Below are 13945 nucleotides of genomic sequence, written 5' to 3' on the forward strand. Positions count from 1 at the left end.
CGCCCCAGTCCCCCCGGCCATACCATGAGGGCAGCAAAAGGCAAACCAGGGGTCACACCCATTTGCTTGCACTTTGTAGATCATTGCTGCCATAGCAACCACAATCAGACCCATCTGTAATCGATGTTAATTATATGTAGCTACTGCATGCAAGGAACTCTCCACTTAGCACATGGCCAAAGCTGTCAGTTTTGGGAAAAGTCCTGGTCCTAGCCCTTGTTTTTATAAGCTTTCTTTTTTAGCCTAATCTTGGTTGGTTTGTACATCCTCCCATAAAGGGCAAAATCTAAGTCAGGAACAAAGAGAAGCAAACTTGACACAGTAAGAAATACTACCAGGGGTTCTGGTGTAGGCACACCACTTATAGGTCTGATGTGGCCATTTTAGAAGCTTTCTTGTAATCCAGGGTCCTTTTAAGTTGATACAATGTCCCATGTAACAGGTCTGGATGGAATTGCAATGCATATTTTTGGAGCTAATAGTGCCTGTTTGGAGCCAAGCTGTTGTTCCTTTGACACGTACATTATCGGCCTGATTTTTCTGGCAAATCCAAAAAGGCCATGCTGTTATTCCCCCACCGCCCCATACACAAATTGAGCAGCATCAGAGATGCCAAGGGATTGCCTTCCAACTTCTTTGGGCTTTGAGACCTAGAATTGGCAGCAAACTCTAATCCAGCCTTCCCCAAATTGGGGTCCCTCCAGTTGTTTTGAACACCAACTCCCATCATCCTTGACATGCTGGGTGGGGATTATGGGAGTTGAAGTCCAACAACATATGGGGAGACCCACACTGGGGAAAGCTGATCTGATCCCATTTTGCAACCAAGCCTGCCTCTCCTAAAGGAATTACATGAGCAGATAAGTGGGTTTTCTTATACCTGGTAATGGTGAAGTGGTTGCCCTGGCTACCAAGAGGGCAACTTACTTAGTTGATAGGCACTGTTTAGTGTTTTTATCCCAGTCTAATTCAGTCTAAACAGGCGTTTCCCAACATCTTTGAACCCGTGGGCACCTTTGGTGATTTGAAAAACTGCTGTGGGCACCATCACAAAATGTCTCCCATGGAGGATGTGGCTAGTCACATAATGGCTGCTGTGGGGGCCTGGCTAGTCGAAAGAGATGCAAGGAGAGAAATAGCAAGGCTAGAGGCCAGGAGTGGAGAGAAAGAGAGGGAACAACGGGGAAAGGTCTGTGTGGATGGAAGAAGATTGGACGGGGCCAGGAAGCAGCTCTTCCCCTCTCTTCCTTCCTGCTGAACAGCTGATCAGCAGCAGGTTCAGGAACAGGAAGGAGAAGCTGATGTCCTAATGTTGTTCAAGGGTTTTAAAAATTAAGAATAAATTTTTGAAGGGGGCAGGGAGTGGAGAGATTTGTGGGTGCTATTGGAGGCCGATGCAGACACCATGGCACCCATAGGCACCACGCTGGGGACCCCTGGTCTAAACCAATGGTACAATGACAAGAGTTGTACAAAAAGCTGAAAAAATTAGATTAGGACTAAAACTAACAGGTGAAAATGGCAAGGAAGCAGATTTCAGCTAAATATTAGGAGAAACCTCCTAATTTTAAGAGCTGTTCAGCCTTGGGACATGGTGGGCTCTTCTTCAATGGAAGTATTCAAGCAGAGCCTGGGTGGCCATCTGCCAGGGATGCTATACAGCTGCATCCTCCATGATAGATCTTTATCAAGCAGGAGGGTGGAGTAGATGACCTCCATACTTTCCTTCCAACACAGAATTCTGTGGTTCCTTTTAAACTGAAACACATATCATGGCCAAATACTTCTCTCAGGAACTGTAGGCAGGAAGCTGGCCTGGCTAGATATGGATATGGAGTCTCCACCTATCAGTATTTGCCGAAGAGGGAGTTGCCACCACTGTGGAAGGCTTATGACGTTGTCCTGACAGCTAAGCATGCTTTGCTTGAGCGGCCAATTTTTCACTGTGGTTCTGTTGGGCAACCTCTGTTGTTTCTTTTGAAAAGCAGGTGTCTGGCTAATGACTAGGAGGGTTAAAATCCATCAGTCATACACTGGATTTTATGAGTTCTAAGAGCAGCAGCCCCCTACTCCACTAGAGAGGGGTGTGGGCTGTGTCCCTTCTTGCCCTTTCTCTGTGACGCTACTTCTGTTTTGTATTTTGTTTTCAAGGATTGGGTCCAAATAAATATGTCACAAAACCCCCTGGTCTAACTGCTTGCTTATCTGCAGCTGGATAAGGAAATTACTCCTTTGCGTGCCATTACCAGCAAACACACTCCATGTGTCAAGAGTGGTGTGAGCCAAGCTGTACCCATCAGAAGAAAACGTTGCTTGCCCTGTGCTAGTGGCTGAAAGGCTGAGAGTCTTTCTTTGGAGCAGGGGATGGGGTGAAGTCAGAGGTGTTGAACCTCAGGCCTGCGGGCCAAATCTGGTGCACCTGGGATCCCAATTCAGCCCTCCAGGCTTCTCCAAATGGCTACACCCGTTTTTTCCTGACTGCTGATCATTTGGTGGTTTCTCAGCTTTTTGGGGGGGTGGGGGTGTCCCAGTCCAAAGATAAAAATGCAGGTTGGGGAAGGTTGCACAAAGCCCTTTAGCATTATTAGAATGAGCCACAGCGAGACCCCCACCCCCCCGCTGCCATAGCTGCAAGGAGGAGATCAAAACTTCTATTTTAGTTTAACCACAGTTTGTTGTGTGGTCCAAGCCTGGACCAACTGTGGTTAATCTTAATTTTGGTTAGTAGAAACAAGCCAATTTCATAAACAATGGGTTGAAGCTGGCTTGATTTAACTAACCATAGGTAAGATTAGCCGCAGCCTGTGTGGGCGTGGACGACCCAGCAAGCTCAGATTAATCTAAAATGGAAGCAAAAGCTTCTGAACTCCTTGTTGCTGGTCCAGAAGGGGAAGTGTGTGCAGCTGAGGTTCACTGTGGCTCATTTTTGTAATGTTAAAACAGGGGCCCTTGGAGCTGTGGGGACCCTGCCCACTTTTCCCTGCAGCCCAGCTGGACTGTGGAAGGGGGGAATGCTGTTCTAGTGCTGATACTAGCACTGAGACAGCGATATTGTTTGTGGTTTGGAGAGGCTTCCATAACCCTGTCTCCCAGACTGCTGAGAGAAGTGAATGCCTCTGAAACCCCAGCAGCCATGCCTGCAGGATAGCTGTTTTTCATGCTGCTAAGGGCTGCTACTGGTTTAGCACTGTTTCTGAAGGAGGCTGTTGATAAATAAGTCTGAGGCCACATATAGATAGAAATTAACTGCATGCAGTCCAGTGACCACAACTGCTAAGAGGGAGCCTGAGGCCCACAGCACAAAACAGGGTACAGTCAGGTTTACTCAGTGTAATAGCTCTTACTCTAGCAAGAGCAGGATAAACCTCTTTCCTGACTCTCTAAAACAGAGAGACTTTTATTCCCCTTGGACCTTTCATTATCTCAAGATTTCAGGTTAAAGTCTTGGAAGATACAGCATATACTGTCAGATAGATAGATATTTGCACCCTAACATTTTAAAATACTAGTACATAAATTAAAATGCACACAAAAAAATATTGAGACAATCTCTTTGCAATGGCCTCATAATTAATCAGATTCCTTCCATGCTCAATGCTGCACCGCTTTTATTTCTAATACATTTTTCCTATTGGGAGTGTGGTTTACTAAATTAACTCTCTAATAGAACTGTATAGTCTCCCTATTCAATATGGCGAGAAACCTCTTACTGCTGTGATGACTTGCTCTTTATATGCTGCCCCCACGTGGTGAACAGAGATACTACCGTGGGGACAGGTGGAGGCACTTCTCAATATTTCCGTTTCTGCATGTAAGAGTGTGTTTTGAAGATGCCCAACCTATTATGGAAAAAGCCTATTTTCCTGTAATAGTGCTGAGTGTAGACTGTCACCTGAAACATCTCCCCAGTTTGAGGTGCTGGTGGCTGTGTTTACCAAACTTGACGTTGTTTTCCTGGATTCTCCATAATTCTTATTTTTATGGGCACAATCCTATGCATGTTTAGATAGAAAAAGTCCTATGATTCCCAATGCTGGGAGTTGTAGGACTTTTTTCTTTCTAAACATGCATAGGATTGCGTCCTTAATCTAGCAACTGAACTGCCAACAGCTTTTCATTCTCATTCTCTTCCCCCCCTCCCCAATCATATGTGATAGGAGACATGTGAGCGCAGTTTAGCAGAGATGGAGACTTCCCACCAACAGGTCATGGCAGAACTGCAGCGACACCACCAGCAGGAGATGGAATGGTTGCAGCAGGAGAAGGAGCGGCTTCTGTCCGAGGAGGCAGCTGCCACTGCTGCAGGTAGAAACCACTATGTGTCTCCTGCATGCTTATTACAGATCTCCTTTAGAGCACCATGCTAAATACTGCATGAAAGCAGTCTCTTCTATACACCAGCTAGAAAATCTTGGTGACATGAGCCAGTGTGATGTGGTTAAATGTTGGACTATCGGGTTCAAATCCTGCCCACCCCCTTGGCCACGAAGCTCACTGGGTGGCCTTGGACCAGTCATCCTCTCTCAGCCTAACCTACTTCACAGGGTGGTTGTGAGGATAAAATGTGGGGGGAAGAACCATCTTTGAACTCCTTGGAGGAAAGATGTGGTTTTATTTTTATATAAAATTACCAAGATGTATGTCATGATAAAACATACACACACAATATAGGATGTTCACTGAGGGATTATAGGAATTGTAGTTCAACACATCTGGAGGGCACCATGTTGGGGAAGGCTGTCATATAGAGATAATATGCATTAGATAGGCAGATAAGACAGGCAGATTAGATAGGCAGATAAGATGGATAGGCAGGCCTTCCCCAACCTGGTGCCTTCCGGATGTTTTGGACTACAACTTTCATATCCCTGAACATTAGCCATGCTTGCTGCAACTATTGGGAATTATAGTTCAAAACTATAGGGCACCAGGTTGGCAAAGGCTGGTATAGATATAAATCATGACATGTGCTATATGGAATAGGAGTAATTGGGGATTGCCAACCTATTCCATAGGTTCAGCCAATTTCTGCATCTGTGAAGCTGCCTTATACAGGGTCAGGCCCTTAGTCCATCTAGCCCTCTGCTGCGTACTCTTACTAGCAATGGCTCTCCGAGGGCCTTGCACAGAAAGTCTTCCTGCTCACTGGCCCCTTTAATTGGAGATGCCTGGGATTGGGATTGGGACCTTGTGCATGCAAAGCATCTACTCTCCCACTGAGCTCCGACCTTTCTCCAAGAGACCCTTACTTTTCCCATTAGTTAGGAAGCAATAAAATGCATCAGACATCCCAGTTCAGCAGATGTTATAAGGGTGTCTCTCCTTCCTTCCTTCCTTCCTTCCTTCCTTCCTTTTCTTTTGCTCTAGCCATTGAAGCACTGAAGAAGGCACATAGGGAAGAACTGAACAAGGAGCTGGGCAGGACCCGAAGTTTCCAGAAGGGGGGGTTAGACCCAGATGCACTTCACCGGCAGCATCAGTAAGCAACTCTTCGGGAATGACCTTTTGCTGTGTTCCAAACTTGGAGTATTGACTGCTGAGTGGAGAGGGGATGGGATTGTGGTGTGTTCCCAAGTGCAGGTTCCAATGCCACTGGGGTTGGTGAAATGGGGGAATGGCCAGTTGTAACATACTGCCTGATGTATCCCAAATCCAGCCCTCCTGAAGTCCCTATCCAGCCCTCTTCCACTGGCCCCACCCCATTTTCCCCAACTACCAATTGTTTGGCAGTTTCCTGGCCTCTGTCTAGTTTTTTCCCCCCATTCTGAAAGGCTGAAATGCCTCTCCCAAGTCTTGGTTACTGGCAGTAAGAACTTTAAGCTAAAATATGTTGGTATGTTTGGCCCCCTCTGTTTTGCCTTTGGCCACACCCCTTTGCCTTCAGCTCCACCCACTACTGGAATGTCCCTGAGAGCTTCTCTGAAATTGAATGTGGCCCTCAGGCTGAAAGAGGTTCCCCTCTTTCTCCTGCCTTAAGCCAAAGTGCTACAGAAATGAATGCATCACGTCAGTTTTCACTGGAAGCCCTCCCTTTTCTTCTAACTGTTAACTATTGGTCATTCAGGACCTGGCCAGCCCCATCTGCTTCCCAGTACCTTCTGTCCTCTGGTCAAGGGACAGCTTCTGTAGCCCCCAAAGGGGAAACACTGAGATACCTGTGTTAGGAGGTGCCTTGGTACACGGAGAGCCTGGGGGGTGGGAAATGGCGGAGGGTCGGCAGTGTTTACATCGGGGCCTGGCGTGGGCCTAGACGCCCTGGTGGCATCATTCTGACCTCTGCTGCAGATCCGACGTGGATTCTCTGAAGCGGGAGCTGCAGGTGGTTTCAGAGCAGTATTCGCAGAAGTGCCTAGAGATCGGGAACCTCGTGCAGAAGGCAGACGAGCAGGAGCAAATGCTGCAGCACTGCCAACAGGAGGGAAAGGAGCTGCTGCGGCAAAACCAGGCATGTGGCTTGTCACAGGAACCTAGGAAGACCCCTTATACTGTGTCAGACCCTCGGTCCATCTAGCCCAGTATTGTTGACGCTGAGTGGCAGTGGCTCTCCAGGGCTTCAGGCAGGACTCGTTCCTAACCCTGCCTGGAGATGTTGGGGATTGGACCCAGGACCTTGTGCACGCAAAGGAGGTGCTCTGCTGCTCAGCTGCTGCCCCTCCCCTAAACATAGGAAGCTGCCTGGAAGGGGAGGATTTGGGATGACGTGGAGGGTAGCATTTGAGAAAGGAGGCCTTTATGTGCGTGGGGGGAGAGGCCTGTTGCAATCTCTGTAAATTTAAACAGTTTACAAGTCCTTCAAAAGATGGCCCCAAAGCTGCTAGTTACTGCTTGTTTTTATCGAGCAGCTGCTGTTGGGTCATGATACTGGAGGCTTTTGGCAACGACTTTGTGAAGACTGCCAGATGTTTTCGAGGCCGTAGGATTTTGGGTCAAGTTGAGCACGAACACAGCGAGCTGCCTTATACTGAGTCTGACCACTGGTCCGTGTAGCCCAGTACTGCGAACACTGACTGGCACCAGCAGCTCTCCAGAGTTTCAGGCAGGAATTTTTCCAGCCCTCCCCGGAGATTCTGGGGATCGAACCTGGCACCTTCTCCATGCAAAGCAGGTGTTCCGTCACTGAGCCACAGCCCCTCTTCTAAATAGCGTGGGCTGTACTAAAAGCTGAAGAAAGGGATAAGAAGACGGGCTTTATGAGTTGCCTAGTGTCCATTGCTGCTCTTAAACAAAACAAAACAAAGCCCAACTCTCGTCCTCCTTGCCTCCAGGAGTTACAGAGGCGCCTGTCCGAGGAGATTGGGCAGTTACGGGCATTCATCGTGGCCCAGAGTTCACGGGATGGTGCTTCCCATAACAACGAGAGGAACTCTTGTGAGCTAGAGGTGAGGAAGATTATTACTTTTTTTCTGGATGGAACGTCCGTTGTTTGCTGAATGTCTGAGTCTCGGAAATGAACTGCTGCTTACATCGGAGAGCGTACTGCTCTCAGAGTGCCAAGATAATAGTCATCGATTTGGAAAGGAGTAGACTTGAAGGCTGGAAAGGGAGAGGTCTGTGCAGTTGCCAGTAGGATCTGCATTTGGAATAGATATTATAAAGGAGAGAACATTACAGCAACCAATGAGAATGATTCAATTTGGAGAGTGCCTGACTTGGGTCATAGTGCAAACCCACCCTTAGTCATCCATGGACTTGCTAAGAAGCCTTAGGGGCAGCCTTGTTTCCCTGTCCTGTGAAATACAACTAATGGTGACCTTCCTCACAGGGTGGTTGTGAACATTGTAAGGGCTGTACTGCATTTTATGCATGTAATATGCTAAGAGAAAATAATAACAGAGGCATGAGGGCATAGAGCAGGAAGGAGTTATCGCCAGGGGCTTCATCAGCAGTAGACAATGTCATGCCCATGGGCAGCAGTGCACCCCCGGACACTTTCCTGGCACCCACCAAGGTGCCCTAGACCTTCCACTTTTTTTTTTTAATTAACCTATTTTCATACTGGCAGCTAGGATTGCTGTGCATAGGTTTCTGTTGGTACTGAAAACTGGGTTCAAAGGAGTTGTTTGATATATTGGTGCTCAGATCCCTCCTCTGCCTTGTCTTCAGTCATTTGGACAGGTCACCTGTCCTTTGCCATGCCTCCCATGGTAGCCATTTTGTGGTGGTGCCCAGGACAGTTTTTTCAAATTGCCAAATGTGGCCACGGCCCAAAAAGGTTGCCTGCCCCAGGGCTAAGTGTACTCCAGCCTTCCCAAGCATGGCACCTTCCAGATGTGTTGGACAACAACTTGGCTGGGATGATAAGAGTTCTAGTCCAACAGATCTGGAGGGTGCTAGGTTGGGGAAGGCTGGTGTACTCTGTGCCGAGTGTTGACTTTGTTGTCCTGCTATGTGTTAAACCCAAAGAAACTTGAAACTTTCCTCCAATAAATCAGCCCCTCTACGTTATGCAAGTTAACCAAATGTGTATAGAATTTCTAGTTTTTCCCTTTTTTGCTAAAGGAGGCCAAGAAGGTACAGAGGGCACCGAAACTCCCCTGTTCTGCACACGTGCATGTGTGTTTTCTCTAAAATCTGGGCTTCGTGGGATGCTGAAGTCAATCTGTGCCCAATTGCAAATTCTGTGTCTGCACAGAATTGTGAAATGCATAGATCCCTGGCTATACCAGATCTCCTGTTCCCTCTCTGCCCCCCAAGGGTTTGTTGCTGTACCTCCCTCCATTATGAACAGTTTCCTTTCTAGCATGTATGCCCGCTCTGTACTTTTCTGTTGCTGACATCCTTCTCTCTTGGACAGTTTTTGGAAATGGCTACTAATTGTGGTCCAGGCCAGATGTCAGGGATGAATCTGAGCATGTGGAGATATCTGGCAGCTCAGATTCAGGATGGGAACAGCCAGAACAGCAGGAGGCACTCTCCCTAGTGAGCTCGGATACAGCAAGACTTTCTTCCCAAGACCTTGACACACAGATGGTCCAGCCTGAATGCCCCCCGCCCTTTCCTCCACCATCAGAGCCCAGGTTTCTGAGGAGGAGAGCGAGGGGCGTGACTTGAGGGATGTGAAGTGGGAAAAGTTAGAGGCAGGGCTCAGGCGCTTTGTCAGATTGGCCAGTCGTGGAAGCCAATGTAGGAGGGAGCCATGCTAAGGGAGGGGCATCTCTGCGAAGCTAGTCTGGCCAAGAAGTTCTTGTCCAGACTGCTGGCAACTTCTCTAACTTCTACTTCTGTCTCCTCTACTGATATCTGTAGATGTGTGGATTAGCTGTTTCATTGCAGTCTGAGAGTTTCCTAGAATCTGCATTTGTAAAGAAGCTAGTCGTTAAGTAATACAACTAATAAAGAAGTGTAGGTATCTGCATCTGCAAGATGCCATCCTCCAAAATTGCATGTTAGCAATTTGCTTCCTCCTATTTATAATAGTGCAATGGATTTCTCAGTTGAAACTTAATGTGAAGTTCTATCGTTGTTGCCTAGAAGTCTTCTGTAGACCACAAGGAAGGCAAGCTATCCCTGTGATCAATAAAAACAGAGCCTCGATTTTTAACTTGATTTATCTTGGGCTTTCTGAAAACACGAATCTAGAATTGATTGTTTGTTTAGCAAACAGCAGTGCTCTCCCTTCCCAAACAGAAGTCTAAATCTGGAGTAAACAATAAAAGTTGGGGCTTCTTTGCCCAAGCCTTTTAAACAGTGACAAGCATGGAGAAAGACAGTAGCACTGTATCAATGTCTAGTTTTATTATTTATTATTATTATTTAGATACCACCTTATCTGCTAAAAAGCCATCAAGGCGGTGTACAACCATTTAAAATAATAAAACAATACAAACAGGAACATTAAAAATCGTAAAAACATTAAACATTGCCTAACCCCACGGTGTGATGACTGTTTGCACCTGACACCCTTGTGCTGCACTGAGCTTGGATCGGCTATTGGTGTGCTACTGCAAATACAGTTTTGCGATGGCACGCTACTGGCATGCAAAAGCGAATCCATGCTGAATTCTGAACCTGGAAGCAGATGCACAGAACTGCTTGTCTGTGGGCTAATGCAAATGGAATCTGGCATAGGGCGAACTCCCCCCGCGTGCACGCACACACACACACAGAGCTGCCACAGGCTGAGAGATGGTTGTGTGAAGAAGCCCTTGGTGTCTGTTTTGTACTCAAGACAAATTACTTGCTGAACCTGGTTGCCCTCCAGACAGCCAAGAGTACTTAGCCACATATTGAAAACCACTTGGCTTGCTCATGAAAATGTGCGTGCTACAATGCCTTGCTTCATGCCAGAAGGCATCTCAGGACGCTTGCTTTTGCAGCTCCTCCAGGGCAATACAAAACCAGTCTTGCTCTTGCATTTTTCCAGAGTACTATAAAGCCAACCCTAGCTTATTGAAAACTGCCTCCCTGGCAAATGCTCAGACCATTCCCTTACTTTTTCCCCTTCTGCCCTTCTCGGCAGGTGCTGCTCCGAGTGAAGGAGAATGAACTCCAGTACCTAAAACAAGAAGTCCAGTGCCTTAGAGATGAACTCCAAATGATGCACAAGGTAAACTTCTAAGAAACAAGTTAGATTTGCTCTTCTGCAGGGAGAAGGTGAAGTCCTCCTTGCTCAAATCCTAAAGCAGGGATGGGGAGCCTGTGACCCTCCAGATGTTGTTGAGCTCCAGCTTGCATCATGATCTCTGACCAATGGCCATCCTGACTGGGGCTGATGGAAGGTGGACTCCAACCACATCAGGAGGGCCACCCCTGTCTTAGAGGCAGGCACAACTGGTCAGTCAATGTAGCCTTCTCTAACCTGGTGCCCTCCAGATATGTAGGACTACAGTTCCTATCACCCTCAGCCACATGTCTGTTGGGTGGGGATTATGGGAGCTGTAGTCCAGGGCATCTGGAGAGCACCAGGTTGGGGAAAGCTGGGCCAGTGTTACATAGAGCACTCTGCCATCTAGGGAGGAGTAGCTTGGTCCCCAGCACCTATGTTGCTGTGTCCAATTCTTTCCTGCAATATCACTGCCTTTTGGCTCAGAATAAGCCTCTTTCTTATTGCATTCATATTCTTGTTTTCCATCCTTTCTGGACCATAGACTTTGGGAGAATACAACAGGGCTGTGGATTTTTACACTGGTCAGCGTGAGGATTACCAGGGCTAAACAAACCGACCGGGTTCACACGGGCAGAGAGGCAAAATAAGCCATGGTGGCTTACTTTCCCTCCCTGCACATGCCAGTCGTGAGCTGCCTAATTAGCATAATTACCCTCGCTGGGCGCAGATTGTCGTGAGGTCTGAACCTGGTGAGGGTGGGCGGCTGGGGTGGTTTACGAATCACCCTGAAATTCATGGCTTGTTCTACGGTTTCTGGGTGGTTTGTAAACCACTCCAGCCAGCCACCCTCGCCGGGTTTGGACATCATGACAACGCATGCCCAGCAAGGGTAATTAGGCAGCTCTTGACTGTCATGGGAGGGAATGTAAGCCACCGTGGCTTATTTTTCCTCCATAATCGTGCAAACCCACTCCCCGTGTCCTTAGGAACAGAAATCCAGACCACAAAAGGGAAAAGGTCCAACTCCATTTTGTTGATTACAAGTGTGATGCATTTGCCATCCAAGCTACCATGCAATACAGTTATACTTCCAAAGCCTGCAAGGCTTCCAGCCACAGCAATGGATATAATTATTGAACAGGGATGGCACCCTTCTACCTAAGGGTACACCTTCAGCAAAAGAGATGGCCAGACTTCTGATCTGCAAGTGGAAACAAGGCCTGAATTTTTCCAGGCAGCTCAGGACAAGGCTTTGATGGGGGCACAGGCAGGCCCGTTGGAATCATGGTGGTTGGAGATTCCTCCTTCGGAGTTCAAAAGTCTGAATTCAACGCAATTGGAGCTAGTTGTGTTTGGTCGTTTTTCTTGTGATCTCATGCACTTGGTTTCCCCTTTGACTCACCTTTGTTTTATACTCCTTTCTTCTTTTGTGCAAGATGCTGCCTCCCTTCCCTAGTGGCTAAAACTGATCCATGATCTCATTTGTACTTTTTGTGTACATGCTCTATTGGTTAAATAGAATCAACGATACATGTACAAATGTCTTTCTCAGCATCTGAGTGAAAGGGGACGTCTCCCTGAAAGTGGGGAACTCCGGTCTGGGGGCCAGATTACCTCCTCTGGACAAACCTTCCCACACCCATGGCCCCAGCCCCTGCCATCATTGGGTCCCAAGCTGAAATGTTGGCTGGCGCTTTTCCAGATGGTGCTTTGGTTGGGGAACCTCCTTCGCTCCTCCGTCACCTTCCCCACGTGGGGATGGCAGAAGAGGAGTGAAGTGCTCTCAGCTAGCGCTTCTGGGAGCTGTCTGAATCCCAACCTTAGGACTCCGATGACTCCTGGAAGCACTGGCTGAGAGCACACACAGCTTTGCTCTTCAGGGAGGAGCTTCAGGCAGTGGAGAGAAGTCTTGACTTGGGCCCTGCAGGCCTGAGGTTCCCCATCTGTGCCCTAAAGCAGAGGTGGGCAACACGTGGGCCACACGAGGCCCCCGTCGCCAAAAACTGCAGCAAAAAAACAGTATCTTTCTACCAAAATTCATCATCCAATTTTTGCCATTGCTGCATTCAGCACTGTGGCGGCAGCAGGGGTGTAACCTGGGGAGCAAGAATGGCTCCCAGACCCCCAAAGTTACCCACCCTTGCCCTAAAGCATGAAACAAAAGGCTTACATCACTGGAGTCTTGACCATCCCATATCAGTGGCTCCTTATTATTGCCCTATACATCTCCCTCTCCCCATTCAGCATAATTCAGCTTCCAAACTATCAGATTTGCATGCCTCCCCGTTTTTCTTTTTCTTTTAAGATCAGCACCAGTTCCAGCTTGTCAGCATCTGATCAGGGTTAACCACCTAATGGTGATCTGCACTGTGTCACCCATTTTTTTTTTTTATCAAGTGCAAGCATATTGGCCCACCCAGACTCAAAGCATTAGCTGCACTTCTGTCAAGCTGAAGTTCATAACCAGCCCATTTATAGCGTCCAGGAATCTTTCAGCTTTAAAAACTTGCTCCTGTTTATCTGTGGAGGCTCTGAACTAGGCCAGCGGTGCAGAATGACTTTCAGCTCGAGGGCTGAATTCCATTTTGGAGAAGCTTTCCAGTGGTGCGTGGGGCCAAAGGCAAAAGTCGTGGGGCCAAATAGATCAGCACATTTTAACTTAAAGCTCCTACTGCCAGTCATGAAGCCTCAGGAGAGGTATTTCAACCTTTTAGAATGGGGGGAAGCTGCATAAAAGCTGGGAAACCACCAAACGATTGGTGGTTGGAATGAAAGGGGTGGGGCCTGGGGAAGGGAGTGTGGTCCTCTGGAGAACCCTGGGAGGGCCGGATATGGCCCCTGGGCCTGAAGTTCTGCACCCCTAAACTAAACCATTGCAGGGGAATTGTTAGGGGATGATCAGAGACCTCAGGCATCATGCAGTCTGCACTTCTGTGCAGCTGCCACATCCCCCCAGCTGTACAAAGAGAGGGTTTGTGTAGAGTGAACTGGAGAAGAGGATTCCCAAGAGGAGCTCTCTGTGAGATAAATACCCATCTCGGTGTGGTGATTCCTTCCCCTGCCAGGACAAGAGCTTTACCTCGGGGAAATACCAGGATGTCTACGTAGAGCTGAACCACATCAAGCGGCGGTCGGAGCGAGAGATCGAGCAGCTGAAAGAGCACCTGCGCCTGGCCATGGCAGCCCTGCAAGAGAAGGAGATGCTGCACAACAGTATTGGCAAGTAGTGCTCAGCTGGCCAGCATGCAGAGGCAGGAAGGGTTTGGGGGACAGGGCACTTTTCTGCCAGCAGTGGGTATGGTGCTTGGATCGGGCATCTTTGCCTGTAGCTTGCCCGTGACTAAAACCGCCCTTGCTGGAAGGCCATATGAAGTTCTTGCTTCAGGCAGAAGGTTTCAG

General features: G+C 48.0%; 1 protein-coding gene across 1 annotated transcript in view; it reads left to right on the forward strand.

The window, feature by feature from the left end:
* Nucleotides 1-13854, forward strand: part of TRIOBP (TRIO and F-actin binding protein) — an 85017-nt gene extending 71163 nt beyond the window's left edge. Inside the window, exons 16-21 of the mRNA XM_084809763.1 lie at nt 4158-4305; nt 5368-5479; nt 6286-6445; nt 7266-7379; nt 10460-10546; nt 13612-13854. Of these exons, the coding sequence (XP_084665889.1) occupies nt 4158-4305; nt 5368-5479; nt 6286-6445; nt 7266-7379; nt 10460-10546; nt 13612-13773 (783 nt within the window). The 3' untranslated portion in view covers nt 13774-13854. The remainder of the gene's footprint in view (nt 1-4157; nt 4306-5367; nt 5480-6285; nt 6446-7265; nt 7380-10459; nt 10547-13611) is intronic.
* The last annotated feature ends 91 nt before the right edge of the window (nt 13855-13945 follow it).

Source organism: Heloderma suspectum, chromosome 7 (genome assembly GCF_057233095.1).
Source record: "Heloderma suspectum isolate Gila_16-S chromosome 7, 16-S_ref, whole genome shotgun sequence".
In the NCBI taxonomy this organism is placed as follows: domain Eukaryota; kingdom Metazoa; phylum Chordata; class Lepidosauria; order Squamata; family Helodermatidae; genus Heloderma; species Heloderma suspectum.